This window comes from Agelaius phoeniceus, chromosome 2 (genome assembly GCF_051311805.1).
Source record: "Agelaius phoeniceus isolate bAgePho1 chromosome 2, bAgePho1.hap1, whole genome shotgun sequence".
Classification (NCBI taxonomy): Eukaryota; Metazoa; Chordata; class Aves; order Passeriformes; family Icteridae; genus Agelaius; species Agelaius phoeniceus.
The window spans coordinates 184736-208464 of NC_135266.1; the positions used below are offsets into that span (position 1 = coordinate 184736).

General features: G+C 65.6%; 3 protein-coding genes and 2 non-coding genes across 6 annotated transcripts; 4 read left to right on the top strand and 1 right to left on the bottom strand.

The window, feature by feature from the left end:
- Window positions 1-84: 84 nt before the first annotated feature.
- Window positions 85-4770, bottom strand: CNGA4 (cyclic nucleotide gated channel subunit alpha 4). Its single transcript, XM_077192218.1, has 8 exons — window positions 4531-4770; window positions 3883-4408; window positions 3175-3547; window positions 2777-2890; window positions 2595-2701; window positions 1195-2187; window positions 751-1124; window positions 85-156 (listed from the first exon to the last, which is right to left on the bottom strand). Exons 1-8 carry the CDS (start codon window positions 4768-4770, stop codon window positions 85-87), a joined length of 2799 nt encoding a protein of 932 aa, XP_077048333.1.
- On the top strand, window positions 4206-13087 carry FHIP1B (FHF complex subunit HOOK interacting protein 1B). 2 transcript variants are annotated; one of them, XM_054654599.2, is made up of 14 exons: window positions 4206-4340; window positions 4705-4746; window positions 6284-6545; window positions 6622-6870; window positions 7299-7685; window positions 8351-8509; window positions 8590-8676; window positions 8799-8966; window positions 9138-9217; window positions 9412-9584; window positions 10285-11226; window positions 11296-11474; window positions 11746-11908; window positions 12525-13087. In XM_054654599.2, exons 3-14 carry the CDS (start codon window positions 6408-6410, stop codon window positions 12794-12796), a joined length of 2997 nt encoding a protein of 998 aa, XP_054510574.2. In that variant the 5' UTR covers window positions 4206-4340; window positions 4705-4746; window positions 6284-6407; the 3' UTR covers window positions 12797-13087. The 2 variants fall into 2 exon arrangements, with proteins under 2 accessions (XP_054510574.2, XP_077048523.1); XM_077192408.1 differs by having other exon boundaries at window positions 4230-4279.
- Window positions 13088-14459: 1372 nt separating this feature from the next.
- RPS11 (ribosomal protein S11) lies at window positions 14460-16640 on the top strand. Its single transcript, XM_054654600.2, has 5 exons — window positions 14460-14573; window positions 15265-15396; window positions 15600-15675; window positions 16103-16232; window positions 16477-16640. Exons 1-5 carry the CDS (start codon window positions 14559-14561, stop codon window positions 16598-16600), a joined length of 477 nt encoding a protein of 158 aa, XP_054510575.1. The 5' UTR covers window positions 14460-14558; the 3' UTR covers window positions 16601-16640.
- LOC129117717 (small nucleolar RNA SNORD35) lies at window positions 15774-15857 on the top strand. The gene has a single exon (XR_008533882.1). It is a non-coding gene; the product is annotated as a small nucleolar RNA SNORD35 (small nucleolar RNA).
- On the top strand, window positions 16301-16390 carry LOC129117718 (small nucleolar RNA SNORD35). The gene has a single exon (XR_008533883.1). It is a non-coding gene; the product is annotated as a small nucleolar RNA SNORD35 (small nucleolar RNA).
- Window positions 16641-23729: the final 7089 nt, after the last annotated feature.

The window sequence follows — 23729 nt, forward strand, 5'->3', positions numbered from 1 at the left end:
CTCCTTCCTCTCCCGGTGCCGCAGCAGCAGCTGTCGGTGTCACCCACAACAGTGGCCGCTGCTGTGTCCCCCTCCAGTCACCCCTCAGTCCCGCGGCACCCCCGCCCCTCGTGGGACCCCCTGAGCCCCGGGGACATCGTGTGCCCCTGTGGATCTCTGTGCCCCGGAGGGACCCCGTGCCCTGGGCAGAGCCTGCGCCCTGCCGGCACCGTAGATGCCACTGGGGCCTCGTGTCCCAATCCGCCTCCGTGCCCGGGGCGGCCCCTGTGCCCTGAGGGGACCCTCTGCCATGGGGATGCTATGTGCCCTGAGGGGAGCCTGTGCCACGGGGCCATACATGCCACGGGGACCTCGTGCCCCAATGCGACCCCGTGCTCTGAGGGACCTCTGCACCGTGGGGCTACCGTGTGCTTTGGGAGGACCTGGCATGTCACTGGGACCCTGTGCTCCATGGGGACTGTGTGCCCTGTGGGGACCCTGTGCCTTGGAGGGGCCCTGCACCCCGGTGGGACCCCGTCCTTCTGCAGAGCCTGGGGCATCCTGCACCTCGGAGGGACCCTGTGTCCTGGAGGGACCGTGTGCCCTGAGGACAGCCTGTGCCTCGGTTAAACCCTGCACTCTGGGGGGGCTCTGTCCGCCGGTAGGACCCTGTGGGCCAGCAGGCTGCTGTGCTGAGGCCGTTCCTGCTGCTCTGTCTGCCCGCGCGGCTCCGTCCCGCCCCGCCCTGTCCCGCCCCGCTCCATCCCGCACCGCCCTGTCCCGCACGGCTCCGTCCCGCAGCTGCAGCCGTCCCTCGAGGCGCCGGACGCGCAGGGCCATGCGCAGGGCACTGGCCTCCAGCTGTGCCAGCAGCCGCGCTGCCCGCGTCTGGAGCCCCTCCAGGGCCGCCTCCAGCCCCCGCAGCCGCCGCTCCGCCTCGGCCTCGGCCGCCAGCGCCGCCGCCTCAGCCCCGGTGTCCAGCTGGCCCATGCGGAGCAGCAGCTCCCGGCCCTTGGCCTCCATGGCAGCGCGGGCGCTGGGGAACTCGGCCAGCACCTCCGCCAGGTCCTCCTTGCCCAGGCAGAACAGGTCCGAGTAGCCGATGCTCAGGATGTTGGCCGTGCGCCGGTTCCCGGCCATGTTGCCTGCGGGGCGGGGGCCATGAGCCCGAGGGGAGCGCGGGGCAGCAGCATCGGGGCGCGGTGCGCAGCTCACCCTTGATGTTGATGAGGCTGATCTCGCCGAAGTAGAGCCCCTCGCCCAGCACGGCCAGCTGCGTGACGCCGTCCGCGGCCAGCACGGCCAGGCGGCCCTCGCGGATGAAGTACATCTCTCGGCCCACGTCCCCGCGCCGGCACACGAACTCGCCGGGCCCGAACACCTGCGGTCGCAGGCGCAGCACCAGCTGCCGCAGCACGCCGCGCTCCCAGCCGCGGAACAGCCCCACACGCTGCAGGGCCGCCAGGTGCACGCTGGCCGCCACCTCGGCGCGCAGCCCCCGCGGCAGGTGCTGCAGGACCCGCCACTCGGCCGGCAGCTTGCGCTGCGCCCGCAGGTGCTGGTGCCAGCGCGCCACCCGCGCCGCCAGCCGCCCGCCCGCGCCCCGCGCCCGCAGGTACCGCCGCACCGGGCCCGCCTCGGGGTACAAGGCGCTGGCGGCCGAGCTGAGGTTGACGATGACGGTGCTGATGCTGCCGGTGATGGTGGCGAAGCCCAGCACGGCCAGGAGGAAGCCGGCGGTGAGGAAGAGGAGCTCTTCCTCGCGCTGTGCGGCCGGCGTGTCCCCCACCATGGCCAGCACCAGCGTGGAGATGTAGAAGCTGTGCAGGTAGCGGCGCAGCAGCCGGGGGAAGCTGGGGCACACCCAGGGGTCGGTGCCCAGCCCCAGGCGTGCCGACAGCGCGAAGTAGAGGCAGGCGTGCCAGTGGATGCCCAGCAGCAGGTACAGCATCAGCTTGGCCATGCGGAAGGCGTTGGGCCATCCCGTGCGCGTCTCGCACCGGTCGAAGGCCTCAAAGAGCCGTGGCACCCGCAGGCAGCGGTTGGCACGTGCCGCTGGCACCCCCGGGACCCTCGGGACCCCCGGGAGCAGACACAGCAGCTCGGTGGGCAGCACGGCCACCACGTCCCAGGGGAAGCTCCAGGAGCCCAGATAGCGCCGCCGCGTCCGCCTGGCGTCCCGCACCAGGATCCCGTCCTCCAGGAAACCTGGGTGGGCAGCCAGGGCAGCCGTGGCACCTCCGGCACCCAGCCCTGCAGGGACAGGGGCTGCTCCCCGTGATGGCAGTGGGGACCACGCAGGCGCCCAGCCTGGGGCACAGGGAGGCACAGGAACCCTGGGGGAGGTCACTGGCAGCTCCCTGGGCTGCCATGGGGCTGAGGGGCAGAGGGGTGGCTGTGAGACTCAAGACCACCCACCCAGACATCCTCTGTGTGGGGCTGGGTGGTGGCTGTACCAGGTGGGAGTGCACATGTACACACCTGCACGTGTGTGTGTGTGTGTGTACACCTGTGTGTCTGTGTGTACGTACCTGTGTCTCTGTGTCTGTGCACACACCTGTACCTGTGTGTGTGTCCGTGTGTACCTGTGTGTCCGTGTGTCTGCGTGTCCGTACCTGTGTGGAGGTGCACGATGATGTCCAGCAGGTACAGTGCGTCGCTGAGCCCGTCCAGGGCCTGCCACAGCCCTGTGTGTGCCTCCTGCACCTCGGGGAAGCAGCACCTGGGGTACGAGTGGGGCATCACTGGGACGGGGCCAGGACACCCCAACCCCAACCCCAACCCCACTGCCTGGCACCTGAGGATGAGGACGACCCAGTTGTAAAGGATGGGCAGCACCATGAGGCTGATCCATTGGTAGTGCCAGTCCCCGGCGGGGTCCAGGGTCCAGGTCCAGGAGGTGGCAGTGTGGCTGGGGGCACAGAGGGGGGATTGGGGGTCGCTCTGTCCCCATTTGGGGTCCAAGTCCAGTTCAGGGGGGTGGCAGTGTGGCTGGGGGCACAGGGGGACCGGCGGTCACTCTGTCCCCATTTGGGGTCTAGTTCTGGGGGGTGGCTGGGGGCACAGGGGACCGGGGTCACTCCGTGCCCATTTGGGGTCCCTCTGCCCGTGCTCAGCCCGGCTGCCAGTGACTCTAAGGCTCAGCCAGCCCCCCCAGCACCGGTGGGACTCAGGGGGTCCCTGTGGCGCCCCTACCCCAAGCCCGCAGGAGGCGGCCGTGCCCCGCTCACCCCGAGGCGCGTCCGGTGCCGGTGCCAGCCCGGGCTGCGGCCATGGCTCCGGCGGTGCTGCCGGGCTGGAGCCCGGCCCAGCGGCAGGACAGGACGGAGGCGAGGGTCCCGGTGGGGTCCTTCACAGCGGGGATCCCGTGCGTCCCGGTGGCCGGGGGTCCTGCACACCTGCCGGGTGCTGCCGCCTGCCCCGGTGCCGGGCGCGGCTCCTCCAGGGGACGCAGCCCCGCGGCTCCTGCGACACCGGGCGTGTCCTAGCAACGAGGGGTCCCCAGGGCACCCGCTGGCCCCGGGGACTCGTGGGCGGAGCAGCCACCGTGCCAGCTCCGCCGGGCACGCTGGGGCACAGAGCCGTGGCCAGGTGTGCGGGGCCCAGGTTAGCTCCGGGAACAACAGCCGGTGCCAGGCAGCGCCCGGTGCAGAGGCGGCGGCGGCTCCCGGCACCTGGCACAGGGCTGCCTGGCACAGGTGTGCCCGGTAAAAGGTTATCTGGCACAGGGGTGCCCAGGGCCAGGGAGGGCCCGTTTCTGGGGTGCCCGCGAGAGGGGTTCTGGGGGTCCCGGTACCAGGGTGCCCAATTCCGAGCAGTGCTCAGTTCCGGGAGCAGCGTGCAGGGGTTATCCGGTGCAGGGTTACCCGGTACCGGGGTGCCCAGTTACGGGGGTTCCAGTACAGGGGCGGCTGGGCAGCGCGGTGCCCGGTTCCGAGTGGTGCACATGCTGGGGCTCTGGGTGCCGGGAGTCCCGGCAGCTCGGTATCCGGTTACCGCTGCCCGGCTCGGAGGGCTTCCTGGTTTCTGGGGATGCCCCGCTCCGGGGGTGCTTGTACAGGGTACCCGGTGCCGGCGTGTCCGGTACCACCTGTCCCTGATCCCGGATCCCGGTTCCCGGTTCCCGAGTCCCACGCGCCCCGGCCCCGCCCCACTCACGGCTTAGCCAATGAGAGCTCAGGCTTTCTCGGAGAGAACACGCCCACCGAGGAATGTAGGCGTGTCCCCGTGCCGCGGTGGGCGTGTCCCCGTGCCGCGGTGGGCGTGTCCCCGTGCCGCGGTGGGCGTGGCCGCGCGCGCGGTGCGTCGGGCGCGGCGGGAAGATGGCGTCGGGAGCGCGGGGCCCGTGGCGGGGGCGGGCGGTGAGCGGCAGCGCCGGGCGGACCGCGAGCGGCCGGGGGGCGCCGGAGCACCGGCAATGGGGACACGGCTAGCGGGGACAGCGGGAGCGGGGGGAGCGGGGAGCGGGGCGGGCCTCGGGGAAGGTCCAGCCGCCCTTGTGCCGCGGTGCCGGGGTGCCCGGGCCGCCGCCCGCCCTTGGCCGCGCGGGACCGGAGGGACCGGCCCGGCCCGGGCGGTGTCGAGGGCGAGGGGCCGCGGCGGGGACGGGTCCGAGCGGGCCGCAGTGCCCAGGGGCGAAGGGCCCCGTCCCGTGGAGGCCCGCGGGGTCCCGGGGGGTCCCGGGGGTCCCGGCCCCGCGCCCGACGCCTCCTGTGCCCTCCCCAGGTGCGGCGCTGACGGGACGGGACCGCCGCGACCTTGACCCAGGTAGGCGGCCCGGCCCCGCGGCATGCAGGGGCCCCGGCTACGCGTGACCCCGGAGCCCGAGGGCGTCCCGGTACCGGTGCTCCACGGCTCCGGGGCTGAGGATGCCCAAATGAGCAGCGCCTTCCGTGGGCTGCGGGACCGCGGCCCCGGGCTGTGACAGCCCTCGCCTCACCCGGACCACCGGCGCCTATCGGCGGCCGCCCTGGCGGCCCCTCGGTGACCCCCGCACGGTGCTTCGGTTCCCGGGTGCATCGGAGGGGCCGGCGCTCATCACCCACAACCTCCTGGCACTGGGAGCCATCCTCTGCCCATGGTGGCTGTGCCCCGGTGGCACTGTCCCTGCCCTGGTGGCACCTGGTGTCCCTGTGCCCTCGGTGTCCTGCCTGCAGTGTCCCTTTCCCTGGTCTGGTGGCACCTGATCACCCCCAGTGCTCTGGGTACTTGCTCCCTGGGCAGGTGCTCTCCCATCTCAGCCCGTCCTGGTGACACTGGGGTGACACTGAGGTGACACTGGGGTGATGCCACAGCCCTCTGCTGTGCCCCAGTGGCTGGGTGCTTTGGCACGTGACAGGCACAGCCAGGCTGGGGTGAGGGGCACTGGTACCAGGACAGAAGTGGTGGCAGCTGGTGTCCTGTCCCACCAGCATGGCCCTGGCCATGTGTCACATGGGTCCCTGCACGGGGACACCCCAGTGTGCCACACTGTGGTCTTTGCCTCCATGTTCCTGCAGGGCCGCAGTGCTGGTGGCAGGGCTGGCACTGCCCTGGCATTCAGTGGCTCTAACTTTAGCAGCCACACGAGCGCTGGCTGTGGGTGGGATGGGCTGAGCTGGGTATAAATAGACAGGCCCTGCCTGTGCTGTGTCCCACTGCCCCAGCTTCAGCCACTTTCCCTTCCTGCCCCTGTGGTTTGGGGTGTCTTAATGGCTCTTTCACTTCCCCAAACACCATGTAAGGGCTGTGGCACTGGCTCTCAAAGCCACTGCCCTCCCCACGAGCTGGTGGGAAAGTGGGGGACCCCTGTGGTGTCTCTGTGGTGTCTCTCTGCCCCAGGCACAGCGGTGCTGTGGCTCTGGGCCTTGGTGCTCAATGCTGTGCGGGTGCCTGCGGTGGCAGTGCTGGTGCTAGGGCATGGGGCACTATAAATATCCTGGCAGCGCTGTCGTGGGTGCTGCTGAGCATGGGGGTGGGCAGCTGTCCCAGCTGTCCTGGTGTCCCTGTGGCTGCTGGGCACGCCCCACACCCATGCTGGGCCAGTTCCTAGTTTAAAGTCCAGTCCTGGGTGTGAGCAGGGCTGGGATCCAGAGTTCTCCAGTCACCACTGCTCCGGCACGCTTGCCCGGCCCAGTTCCCACTGCTGTCTCTCCTGCCTGCCTTTCCTCTTGATTGCCTTCCTTTCCTCCTGACTTTCTTCCTTCCTGGCTTCCCTCCTCTTCCCCTTTCTGCCTCCCTCCCTGCTGCTGGCCATGAGGTTGGGCTGGGTGAGGTTGGGCTGGGTGAGGTTGGGCCAGGCTCTCTGACGCCCCTGTTCCTGCAGCTCGCTGGCAGCAGCATGGAGAGAGGACCCTGGCCCCCCGCCCGCTGCCCTGTGCCCCCGCGGTGGTGCCAGGCCGCGTCCAGCCCAGCTGGGGTGCCCCGGTGCCGTGCGTGACCCCGTGCCCATGGAGAGGATGAGCTGGCTGAGCAAGCTGACCCCACGGGCGGGCGGGCAGCGAGCCCCCCGCAGCGCCAGCCTGCAGCCCCCCGTCACCGCCGACCCCGAGACCTGCCTCATGGTCTTCAAGAACCACTGGGCACAGGTGAGCGGGGCTGGAGGCGGCGAGGGTCCCCCGGCCCTGCAGCCCCCAGGGCCCACTGCCAGCCCCCCTCCCACAGGTGCTGCGGATCCTGGAGCGGCGCGGGAGCAAACCGGCCCCCGACGACCTCAGCGCCGTCCGCAACAACACCTACCAGATGCTGAACCTGCTGGCTGAGGACCGGCCCTGGGGGGATGGGGACAAGGACAGGTCACAGGGGGACGGGGACATGGCCTGCGGGCCCATCCTGGAGTTTGTGACTGCTGAGAACCTGCTGGAGCGGCTCCTGTGCTGGCATCTGCAGGGCGACTTCACTGAGGAGAGGAAGGTCTGAGTGAGGGGAGCAGAGGGATCTGCACTACTGGGGGGTTTGTGGGGAGGTTGGGACAGGCTGGATCCCAAGGGTGAAGGTGCTGGGTTGGGGTTGGGGTTGGGGTGTCCTGGCCCTGTCCTGGTGATGCCCTTGACAGAGCCAAGGGTAGGGCACTGTCCCAGGGCAAGTTCATGTAGGATTGGGGTTGAGACTTACCTGAGCCATCCTGAAAACTCTGTGATGCTGCAGGCAATTCCTCACGGGAGGAATTCCCTCCAGCCCTGTCACAGATGGCCCAGGGCAGTGCTGGGATCCCCAGCCCTGGGGGGATTTCACAGCCACGTGGATGTGGCACCTGGGGCCGTGGCTGAGTGGGCTGGGTTGTGCTGGAGGAGCAGCAGGCCCGGGTGGTCTCTGTACCTTTGGTTGTGTTCTGTGTGCAGGTGGAGCAGCTGAAGCTGTACGAGATGCTGATCAGCCAGGCCCGGCAGCCCCTGCTGCGGCACAAGCCGGTGCTGACACCGCTGCTGCGCCTGCTGAGCGTGTGCGCTGAGCCCGCCTCGGCCCCGCTGGAGAACAGCCTGGTGCTGCTGCTCAACCAGCTCTGCGTCTCCGTGGCGCGCGAGCCCGCCATCCTGGAGCTCTTCTTCCACAGCCACACGGACCAGGGCCCCGCCAACCTCATCATCTTCTCGCTCCTCATCCCCTTCATCCACCACGAGGGCGCCCGGGGCCAGCAGGCACGGGACGCGCTGCTGCTCATCATGGCCATGTCGGCCAGCAACCGCGCCGTGGCCCAGTCCATCACCGACAACTCCTACTTCTGCCCGGTATGGATCCTCGTGGGGCAGCGTTCCCCTCCTCGGGACAATGTTCTCCTTCCCGGGGCAGCGTTCCCCTCCCTGGGGCAGCGTTCCCCTCCCCAGAGTGATGTCCCGTTCCCAGGACTGTGCTGGGACCCTGCATGGCTGGCACAGAGTTGGGCCAGCTGGGGCAAGAGCCAGACAGGCCTAGAGGGAGAAGTCCTGCCCTGGCTTGGGGATGGTGGAGGGCAGGGCTGGGGATTATGGGGGGCTTGGGAATGATGGAAGCTGGGCAATGGAGAACTTGCAAATGATAGAGGGCTTGGAGATGATGGGGGGTCTGGGGGTGATGGAAGGTCTGCAAGTGATGAGGGGCTTGGAGGTGACAGAGTAGCCTGGAGATGATGGAGAGCTTGGGGATGATTGGCCCGGGACCAGGGTGCTTGGAGATGATGGGGCGACTTGGTGGTGATGGGAGGCTTGGAGATGGTGGAGTGCCCAGCGCTGGGCTGGGGATGAGGGAGCCACTCCCTGGGGTCAGTGTTGGGCAGGGCCCAGCCCAGTGCCCTGCCTGGAGCGCTGGAGTGGGGCAGGTCTGTGGGGGCAGGTTCCTGGGGTGTGGGGAGGGTTGGCTGGGTGCAGCAGCCAGAGGTGTGAGGGGCTGCGGGGCAGCAGAGTCCATGTGTTCCCAGGTGCTGGCCACGGGCCTGAGCGCCCTGTACTCCTCCCTGCCCCGCAAGATCGAGGTGCGAGGGGACGACTGGCACTTCCTGCGGCGCGAGGACTGGATCGGCGTCTCCTCCCTCGTGCTCTTCATGAACTCGCTCGAGTTCTGCAACGCCGTCATCCAGGTGGGGCTGAGGGGCTGCGAGGGGCTGAGAGGGGCTCCCAGCCCCACAGGGCGCTCCCTGACCCCCCTGTGGCCCCTCAGGTCGCCCACCCGCTGGTGCAGAAGCAGTTGGTGGATTACGTCCACAACGGATTCCTTGTGCCCGTCATGGGGCCGGCGCTGCACAAGGTGAGGGGCCCTGGCAGCAGGGGTGGGATGGGGGTCTCCTGCCCATGCCACTGCCCCTGTGGGTGGCAGGGCCCCATGGGGCCTGGCCCTGCGGCTCCCAGCTGCCCGTGCCCCTCCTGCAGACCTCGGTGGAGGAGATGATTGCGAGCACGGCGTACCTGGACCTGTTCCTGCGCAGCGTCAGTGAGACAGCACTGCTGAAAACCTTCCTGCGCTTTGTGCTGCTGCACCGGCATGACAACACCACCATCCTGGACACACTGGTGGGCCGCATCAACAGCAACTCCCGGGTGAGCCCCATGCCCCCACGGCCCCCCAGCATCCCTGTCATCATCTTTATCCTGTTCCCAGTGTCCCCATCCTTGTCCCATTCCCATCTCCTTCCCCTGTCCTGCCGTGGGGTGGGTGGCACTGCCCCCCGCCCGCTCCGCTGCCCCTCTGACACCCTGCACTGTCCCCAGCTGTGCATGGTGTCCCTGAGCCTCTTCCGGACTCTGCTCAGTCTCAACTGCGAGGATGTGATGCTGCAGCTGGTGCTCAGGTGAGTGGGTGAGGTCACCTGCTGCTGGCCCACTCTGGGGCTCCTCTGGGATGGGCCTGGGGAGTTGTCTCCAGGTGGGCATGTGGATGTGAGGCAGCCACATCATTTGCCCCACTGTGGAGGGGCTGGGGTGCTGCGGAGGGTCCCTGTCCCCGTGTGTCCCCTGCAGCTGCCCTGTGCCACCCTGCCCGCAGGTACCTGCTGCCCTGCAGCCATGTGATGCTGAGCCAGAAGCGGGCGGTTCGGGACCTGGACATCTACGGGAAGACAGCGGCCAAGTTCCTGTCCCTGATCCCGCGCTGCTGCCGGCCCGAGAGCCCCCCGCCGCCCCACGACCGGGACGAGGAGCCCCCCTCCCGGGCCAGGGGTACGCCACTCTGGCCCCTCAGAGACCCCCACAGCCTCCCCATGGCCCCTTGGACCCTGTCCCGACACCGAGCCCTCTCCCAGGATCCCTGCAGCCCCTCAGACTCCTTTCCTACCCTGGCTTGGCACTGAGCTGTCCCATGCTGTCCCTGTGGCCCCTTAGACCCCGTCCCCCTCCTGGCTTGATGGGGAGCCCTCTCCTGGGGTCTCCATGGCCACTTGTAACCCACCCCTGCTCCAACTTGTTGATAGTCCTAGCTGTGCCATCCCTATGGCCCCTTCATACCCTGCCCATCCGTCCCGTTGCTGAGCTCTGCCTTGCTGTCCCCTTGGACCCTGTCCCAGCTCAGCGCTAAGCACCTGGTGCCATTCCTGTGGCAACTTGAGCCCCATCCCCACCCCATCCTGCCACAGTCCCCCGTGCCGTGCCATGCCATCCCCACACACCCGAGCCCTGTCCTGGCACTGGGCTCCCCTGTGCCACCCCTGCAGCCGCTTTGACCCCGTTCCTCCTCCGCCAGCTCAGTGCTGAGCCTTGTGCCACCACCCCTGTGGCACCTGGAATTCCCCCAGCCCGGCTCGGTGCTGATCCCCGTGCTGACCCCCGTGCTGACCCTGCTGCTGCTCCCGGTGCTGACCCCGCTGCTGCTCCCGGTGCTGATCCCCGTGCTGACCCTGGTGCTGCCCCGTGTCCCCCGCAGGCCACAGCAGCCCCGGCGCAGACGCCCCCCCGGCCCCGAAGCCCTCCACGCCGTCGCGCCTCTCGTTCTTCATGCGCCAGGCCAGCGCGGCCCCCACCGAGGCTGCGGCCCCCCGCTCGCCTGGGCCCCCTGCGGGCAGCCCGCCCCGGCCTGGCCCCCGGGACGAGGTGGCCGAGCTGGACAGGAACTACCTGGAGTACCTGCGGGACGCGCGGCACAGCATCGACCGCTGTGCCTGGGCCTGCCGCGTCTGGTCGGCGCCCTACGACGGCGAGGAGCCCCGCGCCCCCGAGCCTGACAGCACCCCGGGGCGGCCCCCCGGGCCCCCCACCCCACGGACTAAGAAGCGGGGGCTGCCCGAGGAGGGGGCGCGGGAGGCGCCGGGCGGGCCCCTCGGGGGCGATGAGCCCCGGGTGGGGGGGCCCGGCCCCGAGCCCCGGGAGGGGGGGACGCTGGTGAACGGGGCACACGGGGCGGCCGAGCCGGGGCGGCCGGAGGGGGACGTGGCGGTGAAGAAGGTGCGCCGGAGCCCCCAGGGCGAGGGGGAGGGCGGCGGGGGGGCTCCGAACGGGGCCCCTGGGGCGCAGCCGCCCGGCTGGGAGCCTCTGCCCTCGGTGGACTCGCTGCTGGAGGAGCTGCTGGCCCGCGTGCCCGCCGAGCCCCCGGGCGCCGGCGTCTCCATCGAGACCTTCACCGAGGAGCTGCGGGAGATCGAGGCCGAGATGCAGAACGGGGGCGTGGGGGGGGCCCCAGCCGCCCCCACGGACCCCCCTGAGCCGCCCCTGTCCCACGAGGAGGAGGAGGCCTTTGCCAGCTTCGCCGCGCTGCCCGAGGGGGACACGGGCACCGGGCGGGCGCCGCCGCGGCCCCCGGACCCCCTGGCGCAGGTGGTGGCCAGCCCGCCGCGGGCGGTGGGGCCACCCCCCAGCCAGCCCTTCACAGGTGGGCACGGGGGCACAGGGAGGGTCCCGGCTCCCCGTGGGGCCCTGCCTGACCCCGCCGTGTCCCCAGGCCCCTTTGTGTCGGTGCTCTTTGGGAAGCTGGAGAACATGCCCCACAACTCGCTGTATGTCAACTTCCTGCTGACCGGGCTGGTGGCCCAGCTGGCCTGCTACCCCCAGCCTCTGCTCCGCTCCTTCCTGCTCAACACCAACATGGTCTTCCAGCCCAGTGTCAAGTCCCTGCTCCAGGTATGGCCCCTGGGGAGCCCCTGCCCTCATGGAGTCATGGGAAAGCATTGGAAAGGGTTTTAACCCTTTTTAACCCCAAGATTGCTGAGTTTGCCCTGTGCTGCCCAGCCCACCCCTGCCCCCATGTCCCCCATGGCTGTAACCCCCTCTGGATCCCCTGTTACCGTGGAGACCCCCCCCCCTTCCTGTTGGGGTACCCTGTGCTCAAGGGAACGCCCCATCTGATGGGGACCCCTGTTCCTGTGGGGACCCCCGTGCTGTGGTCCTGCAGGTGCTGGGCTCGGTGAAGAACAAGATCGAGAGCTTTGCTGCCACTCAAGAGGATTTCCCAGCGCTGCTCTTCAAGGCCAAGAAGTACCTGATTGCCCGGGGGCGGCTGGACTGGGCTGAGGGGCCCGGGGCTGTCCCTGCCCTGCGGCGCACCGACACCCTGGGTGAGGACATGACCCTGCCTGGGGGGCTGCGGGTTCTGCAGGCAGCTGGGACTGGCACCTGCGGCTGGGGGCTGCACGCTGTGTTGAACAAGGAGCTGGGGGCTGCCCTGTGCATTGCCTGGGGTCTGGGGTCTGCACAATGTGTAGTGCAGGGGGTGGGGGCTGCACGGAGGGTTGGGGTCTGTCAGTGTGTAGTGCAGAGGGTGGGGGCTGTACAGGGGTCTGGGGTCTGTCAGTGTGTAGTGCAGAGGGTGGGGGCTGCACGGGGGACTGGGGGCTGTGCAGCAGGCTGCATTGTGCAAGGGGCTGGCTGTGCATGGTGGGCTGGGGGTTGCTTTGGGAGTCTGGTGTGTGGGTGGGGTGAGGGGTCCATGCAGGGACTGGGGAGGGGGCCTGGGGGTTGTGTGTTGTGTGATAAGGAGAGTTGGAGATGGTGTGGGGGAGTTGAGGGCTTCACTGGGGGCTGGGTGCCATCCTGTGTGTGCACAGCCAGGAGCTGTCCCTGGGGTCCAGGCTGGGGGCTGCACTGGGGGCTGTGTGCCCGGGCTGGGGGCTGTGCTGGGTGCTGGGTGTCCCTGTGCCCCCAGCCCGTGTCCCTGAACCCCTGTGCCCCCAGCCCGCAGTCGGAAGCCGTCCCTGGGGGAGCTGCTGCTGCGGCATGCCAACAGCCCGACGCGGGCGCGGCAGGCGGCGCAGCTGGCGCTGCAGGGGCTGCGGGATGGGGGGCTGCACCCCCTGGGACCCCCGGCGCGGCACGGCGAGGCCCTGCGAGTGCGCAACGCCGTCTACTGCGCCGTCATCTTCAGCGAGTTCCTCAAGGAGCTGGCCGCCATCGCCCAGGCCCACGCCGTCACCTCGCCGTTCCTCACCGAGCCCCCCGAGGAGTGAACCCCCTTTTTAACCCGGACTCGGACCTTTTTAATTTATTGGGGCGGCGCGGGGCGAGGCCGGGCCGCACCTTGGCTGGCCCCGCCGCCGCCGGGGGAGCAGGGCAGGACCCTGGGGGGCCCCCGGGGCTCGCAGGGCGGGGGGCGCGGGGCGGGCTGGCTCTGCCCCCTCGGCCCCGCCGGCCGGCCGCTCTCTATGCAAGCCCCGGGGGCTGGGCTGGGGGGGCTGTGCATGGGGAGGGCTGTGTGTCTGTGCTGTGTAAACCCTTGGCAATAAAGGGTCTGATTGAGGGCAGCGCCTCCCCGTCTGTGCAGCTCTCAGGGTGGGGGGCTGGCCAGGGCCCCCCTGCATGGCTGGGTCACTGTCCTGCTGCTGGCCTGGGATGGCCTGTGCCTGCTTCCCCCTCGGCTCTGGGCGTCTGCGGGGGTCTGTGGGCAGCCACGGGACCTGGCTGAGGCTGTGACTGCCAGGGACAGCAGGCAGCTCGTGGAGTGTTGCCAGCACTGGTCCCCCAGCTGCCACTGCAGTTCCCATCCAGCACTGACCGGGGACACCCCTGGGGACACCCCCAGGACCCCTTCATGGCCCTCACGCAGAGGTTTCCAAGTGTTCCTGGGGTGAGAGTGCAGATGCAGATAATTAGGATGGGATGGGGATGAGGATGATGAGGATGGGGGTGGGATGGGATGAGGCTGAAGGGGCTGGATACCCAGTGGTGGTGTCTCCTGGGGGTTCTGGGAGCCCACCAGGCCATGGCTCCATTCTGTGTCCCAAACACCCCCTGGCTGTGTGACCTGTGGGAACAAGGACTGGAAAATGCCTGGATTTCAGTAGTTCACGTGTTTATTGCAGTCAGGCTTCAGCTTTTCTCCAGCTGCACGGGGCAGGTGCTCCGGGCAGAGTGGGGTGAGCTATATCCAGCCTTGTCCTAGCAGTGTGCAACATCAGCCAGCCAGCCAGCCAGCAAAGGGATGTGGAGCCAGCCCAGGCCAGAACCTGGGGGTGCTGCCTGCGTTAGCTGCAGTTCCAGCCCTGCAGCCGAGCCTTTTCACAATCGCCAATCCATCTGTGACCAAGTCCCACTCACCCTCTTGGGGCTTTTGCCCGACACGAGGTCCTGACTGTACTAGAAACAGTGTGGCCAGTAAGGCACGGAAGCGCCCTGTGCTGGCACTGCTGAGGCCACACCTCGAGGGCTGTGTCCCTCAGTTCAGGAAGGACATGGAGGGGCTGAAGCACGTCCAGGGCAAGGAATGGAGCTGGGAAGGGGCTGGAGAATCCCTGAGGGAGCTGGGCAGGAGCTGAGGCTGGAGCAAAGGAGGCTCAGGGGGCCCTTGTGGCTCTGCACAAGTCCCTGCCAGGAGGACACAGCCGGGGGGGTCGGGCTCTGCTCCCAGGGCACAGGGACAGGAGCAGAGGGAACGGCCTCAGGCTGGGCCAGGGCAGGCTCAGCTTGGACAGCAGCAGCAATTTGCCCATGGAAAGGGTGCTCAGGCCTTGGCAGGGGCTGCCCAGGGAGCTTTGCAGTGCCCAGCCCTGCAGGTGTCCCCTGCAGCCGGCACTCGGAGGGCACAGCCAGGGCTCTCGGTGCTCTCGGGCCCGCTCCGCGCCCGCTCCCCTCAGGAATTCCGGGGCCGTTCCCGCCTTTCCGGCCCCGCGGCGGCACACCGGCCGCGTGACGTCACTTCCTGCCCCTGGCCCCGCCCCGGGTTAACCCGCGCCCCGCGCGCGCCGCGGCCTCTTTCCGGCCGCGCTCGCCAAGATGGCGGACACGCAGGTGGGTGCTGCGCGGGGCCCGCGGGACAGGCCGGGCACAGCCCCGAAACAGCCACGCCCGGACCCTGGGAGGGTGATACCGGCCCTGCGGTGGTGGGGGGCGCGGAAGAGGCCGCCCGGATCGGGGAGGGGCGGCGTGCGGGAGAGACGCTCGGGGCCTTAAGGGCGTGGGGAAGGTGATGAGGGGAGGTGCGGGGGATCTGGGTGTGGAGACCCTTTCCCCGCGGGGGACCCGTTCCCCGGGGTTGGTGGAGCGAAGGGGGGCCGGAATCCCGGAGCCGGCGAGGGCGGGGGGTGTCTCGATGGGCCGGGGTTCGGGGAGGGGTCGGCGGGGGCGGCTCTCGGTGCCCCGGCGTGGCAGGGGAGCCCAGAGGATGCCGCGCTTCGGGGTCCCGGGGCAGCGGAAACTCCCGTGCCCTGGGGCTGTACCCCTCGCGGGGAGGGGCCGTGTCTCGGGACAGGGGGGCGATGGAGCAGAGCGTTCCGAGCCCGGAACTCGGGACGGGCCTCAGTGCCCCGGGGTGTGGGGGAGGGCAGACGGTCCGGTGTCCCGGGGCTTAGGGGAAGGATCTGGGGGCTCGGGGGTTTTGTGGGGTCTCGGTGCTGAGTTCCCCTTGCCGGGGGTCTCGGGGCCCAACTCCCCCGGGGCCCGGCTCCCCCCGGTGCTGATCCCCCGTTGTCCCCGCCCACAGACGGAACGCGCCTACCAGAAGCAGCCGACGATCTTCCAGAACAAGAAGCGAGTGCTTCTGGGCGAGGGGGGCAAGGAGAAGTTGCCTCGCTACTACCGCAATGTGGGGCTGGGCTTCAAGACCCCCAAGGAGGTGAGGGCGCCTGGGCTGGGGGCTGTGGGCTGTGGTGGCCCTGATGTGGATGTGGCATTTAGGGACGGGTCGGTGGTGGCCTTGGCAGTGCTGCTTGGACTCGAGGCCTCTGTTGGCTCTTTCCCACCTGTGTCTGAGTGCTCTCTGGGCTCTGGTGGCACATGGGCTGTTTGTGCCCACCTGACACTCGCCTGTCTCTGCAGGCCATCGAGGGCACCTACATCGACAAAAAGTGTCCCTTCACGGGCAACGTCTCCATCCGGGGCCGCATACTCTCAGGTGAGCTGGAGCATCCCCAGAGGAGTGCTGTGGCAGGTTGGGGGCAGGTAACCGAGGTAACAACCCCCGAGGGCCCTGCAGCCTGCCAGTCCTGGAGCTGCAAATGATGGCAATCTCACGATGGTCTGCTGAGCCTGTGTGGGCATGATGACACTGCCACATGGCTGTACTGATGCAGCTGTCAGGACCAGGTGTGCTGGGGACAGGTGGGGTGGGATGGGAGCTGATGGTATGGGGAGTGTTAGGAAGTGTGTCAGAAGGGTTTGGAGAGGAGCTGTGGCGGGGTTTGTAACAGAAACAGGGAGGCTGTGGGCTGGCACTGAGGGCCAGTAAACAAGGAGAGGTTGCTGGGGTTGGTGCCTGTTGCTGCCAGCAATCCCTGGCAGTGCCCTTGCAGCCCCTCAGGTGTGTGTCCCCTGTGTGGCAGGTGTGGTGACCAAGATGAAGATGCAGCGCACCATCGTCATCCGCCGCGATTACCTGCACTACATCCGCAAGTACAACCGCTTCGAGAAGCGCCACAAGAACATGTCCGTGCACCTGTCCCCCTGCTTCAGGTGCGTGCTGGCCCTGGGCTGTCCCCACCTGGGCGGGACACAGCCTGTCCTCCCTGGAGCCTGCCCACAGGTTATGATGTTCAAACTCACGATGGTCTGCAGAGTGCCCCGGCTGAGGGGCTGCTGACAATGCCTCTGGCATCCACTGAACCAGGGGCAGGTTCCCGGCACTGGCTGTGCCAGGAGAAGGCTCTGAGGGCCAGGTGAGCCCCGGGAGCTCCCTGACCCCCCGGTGTCATTGCAGGGACGTGCAGATTGGGGACATCGTGACAGTGGGCGAGTGCCGCCCCCTCAGCAAGACCGTGCGCTTCAACGTGCTCAAGGTGACCAAGGCTGCGGGCACCAAGAAACAGTTCCAGAAGTTCTGACACCTGTGGGAGCAATAAATGTTGGGAAGGGAAGGTGGAACTACCTGTGTGTGAGCTGAATGAGTTGTGTGTGGTGCAGCCTGGGACCGGTGATGTGCGGGCTCAGGTGTGTGCTGCTGGGGCACGGGTCAGGGCAGAAGGCTCAGGTGTGTGCTGCTGGGGCACAGGTCACGGCAGAAGGCTCAGGTGTGTGCTGCTGGGGCACAGGTCACGGCAGAAGGCTCAGGTGTGTGCTGCTGGGGCACAGGTCATGGCAGAAGGCTCAGGTGTGTGCTGCTGGGGCACAGGTCACGGCAGAAGGCTCAGGTGTGTGCTGCTGGGGCACAGGTCATGGCAGAAGGCTCAGGTGTGTGCTGCTGGGGCACAGGTCATGGCAGAAGGCTCAGGTGTGTGCTGCTGGGGCACAGGTCACGGCAGAAGGCTCAGGTGTGTGCTGCTGGGGCACAGGTCATGGCAGAAGGCTCAGGTGTGTGCTGCTGGGGCACAGGTCACGGCAGAAGGGGACACTGCAGCTGCTCTTGTCCCCTGCTGTGCCCCAGGTCAGTGTTGTTCTGGGCTGTGTCTGCCTTCCCAGTGCTGCTGCAGCAGGTGCTGGGTGTGCGTTTGGTAATAATCCAGAATGTGAAGTCACCTGCTGGTGACAGGGACAGGTGTGGCCCTGAGGGTCCTTCTCAGCAGGAATGAGTGGTTCAGCACTGGTGGCAGCACCTGGGGCCAGCTCTGGCGGTGTCACCTTCTCACTGAAGTGTCCAAGGCCAGGTTGGACAGGACCTGAAGCACCCTGGTCTCGTGGAAGGTGTTCCTGCCCATGCAGGGGGGTGGAACTGGGTGAGCTTTAGAGGTCCCTCAGCCCAAACTGATTCCAGGATCTCTGGCTGCCTCACCTGCTCCAGGTGAGCCCCACACCTTTGGCTGTGGGCTGGAGCTGTAGCACCAGGGTGGGGCTGTAGCCCCTCTTCCTGCTCAGACTCCTGAAGGAAAGCACAGCGTTTGAGGTAAGTTCACACAGTTCCAAGTAAATTCAGATTTTTGAGGCTTGGTGGCATCCATGCCTTCGTTCCTGGTCCTGCCAGAACCACGGGACTGTCCTGTGTTTGCACTGGAAATCAGGGAGCAGCACAGGACAAGGGACCTGGTGTCCAGGGACAACAAGCAGGAGAGTTTCCAGTTGGCTGGGGGGTCCTACTGGTGTCCAGTGCTGGGAGGTGCCAGGAATGCCCTGGGGCTCATCCCCCACTTCTGAGGGTCGTGGAACTGCCTGAGTTGGAAGGGGCACACCATTGGATCCCTGTGCCCTACCAGTCACCCTGGTCTCAGGAACATTCCCCACATTCAGCCTCGGGTGATGTCACTGCCTGGGGCATGAAGCTCCTCCAGTCGGGATTAAAGGGGAGCATAGGGTAGGGGAGAAAAGGGGACACGGAACAGGGCATCCATCCCTGGGACGCTGCATGTGTGATCCCCCCAGCTCCTGAGTGGGGGCAGCTCAATCCCCCCAGCACTGAGACCCTGAGCGGCTGATGCCACCAGCCCCGTGTGTCCCACAGCAGGCACTGCAGCACAAGGTGCTGGTGCCACCAGCCCCGTGTGTCCCACAGCAGGCACTGCAGCACAAGGTGCTGGTGCCACCAGCCCCGTGTGTCCCACAGCAGGCACTGCAGCACAAGGTGCACGCCCGGCTCCTTCCTGAGCCCGTGTGCTCGGGGCAGGCTGGAGCTGTGGGCAGCAGCAGCTCTGGTGCACCAGGTTTGCCTGAGCCTGCTGTCCTGGGGGCTCCCGGAAGGGTGGGTGGGTCCTGCTGCAGGGCCCCCTCACTGTGCAGCTGCAGTCTGGCAGCACCGGGGCTTTGGGAGCACTGGACTTGTGAAAACCTCATTTGTGGTGATTCCTGTGGCAGGGCTGTGGCAGCTCTGCCCTCAGCTGCCCTGGGCTGACCCTTCCTGGGGCCAAATGCCACTGTGGGGTGTTGGGGATGCTGGGAATGAGTCCCAACTCCAGCCCAGGGACACCTTTACCTGAGTCTGAGCCAGGTGAGTGGGGCTGTGCAGCCTCGTGTCCCTGTCTCATCCTCATGGTCTCTGTCCCTCTCTCCCCGTTCCCAGCACTCCTGTCCCGTGTCCCTGTCCCACCCTCATGGTCCCTGTCCCTCTCCCCATTCCCAGCACTCCTGTCCTGTGTCCCTGTCTCATCCTCATGGTCCCTGTCCCTCTCTCCCCATTCCCAGCACTCCTGTCCTGTGTCCCTGTCTCATCCTCATGGTCCCTGTCCCTCTCTCCCCGTTCCCAGCACTCCTGTCCCGTGTCCCTGTCCCACCCTCATGGTCCCTGTCCCTCTCTCCCCGTTCCCAGCAGCCTGTCTGGGGCTGTCCTGGTGGTGCTGGGTCTCTGTGATGTCTGTGTGCCAGTGTGTGCCATTTCCCAGAGCTGCAGTGCCCACTCCTGGGCAGAGCCAGGTCTGGTCCAGAGGAGCCCCAGGAGCCCTGCAGCGCTGAGGGTTTGTGGTGTTTGTCCCCACAGTTCCCCCAGGGCCAGGACAAAGCACAGCCTGCTTGCAGCCTACATCCCCCACACCTCACTGCCCAATTATTTTCTCCTTGGGAGATTATCCCAAGCCTTCATCCCAGAGTGATTAGTCCTCCTCCTTCACTCCCTTAAGCAGATTTACCTGGCTAATGCGCCTCCCCTGTGAATTACCCCAACAGGCTGGTTTTTAACCCCAAACTGCGATTTTAGCGGGGTGTCTGAGCTGGGGGTGGGCTGTGTTCCCCCTGCTGGGAGCTGTGGGGTCCTGATGTCCCTGCTGCACCCCCAGAACTGGCACAGGGACAGCTCATGTTAAAAGCTTTCCCCCTTAATCCCTCTAATCCCTCCTAAACCCTCATGACATGCTCAGAGCTGCTGGATTTGGGTTTTTTAGGGAAGCAGCTCCCAGCAGCGGTGAGGGGAGTGATCTGTGTCCTCCTGGGACCCCCATTTTCCCACTCTTGGGTTTTACCTTCTCACAAATGATCACAGAAACTTCAGAGTCAGAGCTGAGGGACCAACCCCTTCCTGTGGCAGGAGTGGGGCACTTTGTCCTTTGCTGCTTTGCTCCAGAGCAGGAACTGCTGCCTTTGGGGCTGTGGGGATGGGAGGATGCTCTGGCACAGGGCCAGCCAGCCTGGCACAATCCACGTCCCTGGAGAGCCAGCCTGGCACAGCAGAGCCAGCCTGGCTGATCCATGGTCCCAAGAGCTCCAGCCTGGCACAGCAGAGCCAGCCTGGCTGCTCCATGGTCCCAGAGAGCTCCAGCCTGGCACAGCAGAGCCAGCCTGGCTGATCCATGGTCCCAGAGAGCTCCAGCCTGGCACAGCAGAGCCAGCCTGGCTGCTCCATGGTCCCAAGAGCTCCAGCCTGGCACAGCAGAGCCAGCCTGGCTGATCCATGGTCCCAGGAGCTGGTGGCTGTTCGTTTGCCCTGGCCATGGCCCTGCCTGCCTGGAGCAAAGCCCCCATTCCATCACCTGAGGGTTCACGTTGTCAGCCTCATCTCCACCCAGCTCGCTGCTGGCTGGCACATTTGGGAATGAATTCCCCTGCCAGGCAGCTCAGTTACTCTGATTGCTTTTGCTCCAGCTGCCAAGGGGCTCCTGGTACTCTCCCTCCCTCAAAGTGGGAATTTTCCACCCTTGGGCTGACCATGGCACCTCTGTTTTCAGTCCAAAGCTCCCAAATGCAGGGACATTTGTGGATCTCAGGGGCTCCAGATTCCAAGGTGGAGCTCCCCAATTCTGATTTGCCCAAGTTGGGAGGGACCTTAAAATCCATCCCATCCCACCCTGCCATGCCAGGGACACCTCCCACTGTCCCAGGTGCTCCCAGCCCCAGTGTCCAGCCTGGCCTTGGGCACTGCCAGGGATGCAGGGGCAGCCCCAGCTGCAGGGTCCCATGGACACCCATGTGGTGTTTTCGGGGTCCCCCGTGGCAGGAAGGAAATGATGAATCTGACTCCATGTTCTTAGAAGGCTAATGTATTGTTATATTATATTATATTATATTATATTATATTATGCTAAAGAATAGAGAAAGGATACAGACAGAAGGCTAAAAGATACTAAAGAAAACCTCGTGACTCTCTCCAGAGTCTGACACAGCTTGGCCGAAATTGGCCAATGAGTAAAAACAATTCACATGTTGGATAAACAATCTCCAACCACATTCCAAAACAGCAAAACACAGGAGAAGCAAATGAGATCATATTGTTTTCCTTTTTCTCTGAGGCTTCTCAGCTTCCCAGGAGGGAAATCCTGAGCAAAGAGGATTTTTCAGAAAATCTGATGGTGACAGAGCTGGTGCCCAGCCCAGCTCCAGGCCCTCAATCCCCAGCCTGTGGCAATGGCAATGGCAACGTGCTGGGCTCCTCCTGGAGCTGCACATCCCTGTCCCCACCTGGGCTGTGGCTGTCCCACCCTGTCCCACACCACGCCATGGCCCATGGGCAGCCAGGCTCCCTCACTCCCTATTTCCCCAGGATCTCCCCAGGCTGTTTGTCCTGCTCCCTCTCCAGCCCTGTGGGATGTTCCAGCTCCAGGAGTGCTGGGAGCAGTGCCAGGGTCCGTGTGGGATCAGACACGGAGTGATGGATCCTGAGAGGGGCATCAGCCTTTGGGACCTGAATGGGGCAGGGAGGGGGCCTGGGACCCCCAGGGACACCCAGGGACCCCCAGGGACAGGGACAGAGCAGGGGTGGCACTGGGGACAGGAGACACCAGATCTAAACCCGTGAAGGGGAGCTGCTGCCAAATGTGGAGAGAGTTGGCAGATGGACAGATGTGCTGAGGAGATGGCAAATGCCCTGAGATGGCCCGTGTCCTGGAGAGATGACCAGTGTCCTGAGGGGATGGCCAGTGTCCTGGAGAGATGGCCAGTGTCTTGAGGAGATGGCCAGTGTCCTGAGGAGATGGCCATTGTCCTGGAGAGATGGCCAGTGCCCTGAGGAGGTGGCCATTGTCCTGGAGAGATGGCCAGTGCCCTGAGGAGGTGGCCAGTGCCCTGAGGGGATGGCCAGTGCCCTGAGGAGATGGTCAATACCCTGAGGAGATGGCCAGTGCCCTGAGGAGATCAGTGGCTTTGCCAGAGACACACCGCCAGGAGTGGCAGCTGTGGTGTCCCCAGCTGTGACCACCAGGGGCTGGCGGTGCTGCCAGGGCTGCTGTGCCCCTGCAAGGAGCAGGGCCGGGGAGGAGCTGCCCCCATCCAAAAGGGGGCTGTGCTGGGACAGTTCCCTCACCAGAGGGAACAGGTAAAACCAGGGGGCCCTGTGGGCTCCATCGGGCTTCTCAGGGTGTGCCAGCCCTGCCCAAGAGCCTGAGCACAGCTGGGTGTCCCTGTGTCCCCTGCCCTGGGCCAGCTGCAGCTCCCTGGGCTGTTTGGTGTCCCTGTGTCCCCTGCCCTGGCTCAGCTGCAGCTCCCTGGGCTGTTTGGTGTCCCTGTGTCCCCTGCCCTGGCTCAGCTGCAGCTCCCTGGGCTGTTTGGTGTCCCTGTGTCCCCTGCCCTGGCTCAGCTCCTCTCGGGATTTCTGCTGGTCACGGTGACTCTGAGATATGTACAGATCTCTTTTTCCCACCCTGGCAGTCGAAGAAGGAGTCAGGATTTTTCTGCTCTCGTTCTCAAGGTTATTTATTATTTCTTATTTCTGTTATTCTTTCTCTGACCCACCACGGTCTGTCTGGCAGGTCGGGTTGAGGCACACTGACCACCTTGGGTTGGTGTTGGCTTTTTATACTAAAAACTACGTGTACTTTATTTACAATAACTTCCCAATACCTATCACCTATGTTAGACAGTGAGCTTCTACTCTAAACCAATCCAAAAGTGCCAACATCACCCAGAAGATGGAGGCCAAGAAGAAGAAGGAGAAAGGCTGGACATGCCCAGATTCCTCCATCTTGCCCCCTGAAGCCCCATTCTAAAACCCCCAAAATTCTACTTTTTTACCCTGTGATAAACTAACTATCATTCTACTTAAAGTCTCATGACTTGTAAATCCTCATATAAGGTTGGTAATTGTTTCCATGGGTTAAAATCCAAGGCACAGGTGTTTGTGACTCCGTGCCAAGGTCTCTGAGCCCCCTGGAAGGGTCAGGATCCACCCAGGGCACCCAGAGCAATGTCCTGGGTTCCAGCAACGTCCTGGGCTCTTCCCTGCCTGGGGGTCTCTGTCCCTGCCTGAGCCACACGCCCGGGGCACCCCCAGCCCCCGGGGGTGTCTGTGATGGGGCAGAGCCGGCCTGGCCCCACTCTGACCCCACTGCCCGGCTGCAGAGCCCGTGCCGGGCAGGAGCTCCCTCCCAGCTGCTGCCCAGCCCGCGGCCAGGAGCTCCCTGGTGCTGGAATTGCTGCTTTTGTGGCTGCCCAGAGCCAGGACAGCTGTCGTGCAGCATCAGTCAGGAGGGTAATTACACCTCATCACGTGTAATTATGTGTAATTCCATGCCATTCCGTGCAATTCTTTGCCGTTTTGGTGACAGTATGTGCTGGGGTGGGTTCAGCCTGTGCTGAGTCAGCCTTTCCCCAGCCAGGGACTCTCCCATGGGAATTCCTGACCTTGCTGTGGCCTGGAGACCTCCGCATCCCCTCACCTTGCTGCCACCACACACCCACCCTGCGGTGGGACAGGGTCCCTGGTGGCCCTGGCAGGGCTGGGGGAGCAGCTGGGCTCTGCTACCAGAGGGGGTGAAAAACACCAACCAATTGTTTTAAAATTTCAAAGGTTTAATAGTAATAAAATGGTTATTAAAACAGTCATAAAAATTAGAGTAATAATAATTTGGACAATTTGGATTAGGGCAATATGAGACAATAAGAACAAAGAGTTACAGACATCCAGGTGCCTTTTCTGGGCAGCATAAGCCTGAAAAAGGCCCCATGTTAACAGAGGATTAACCCTTAAAAGCAACAGCCTGTTGCATATTCATACACATTATCCATGATGCATAAATTCCATTCAAACACAGGATTCTGGCTGGGCAGTGTCAGCTGCTTCCTCTGAATCCTAAGGGTGTCATCATGGCTGAGCGAGGCAGGAAGAAGTTAATTTCTCCTGATAATGGAGCAATAAATTCTCTTTCTCTGAAAGATTCAGGTGTCCTG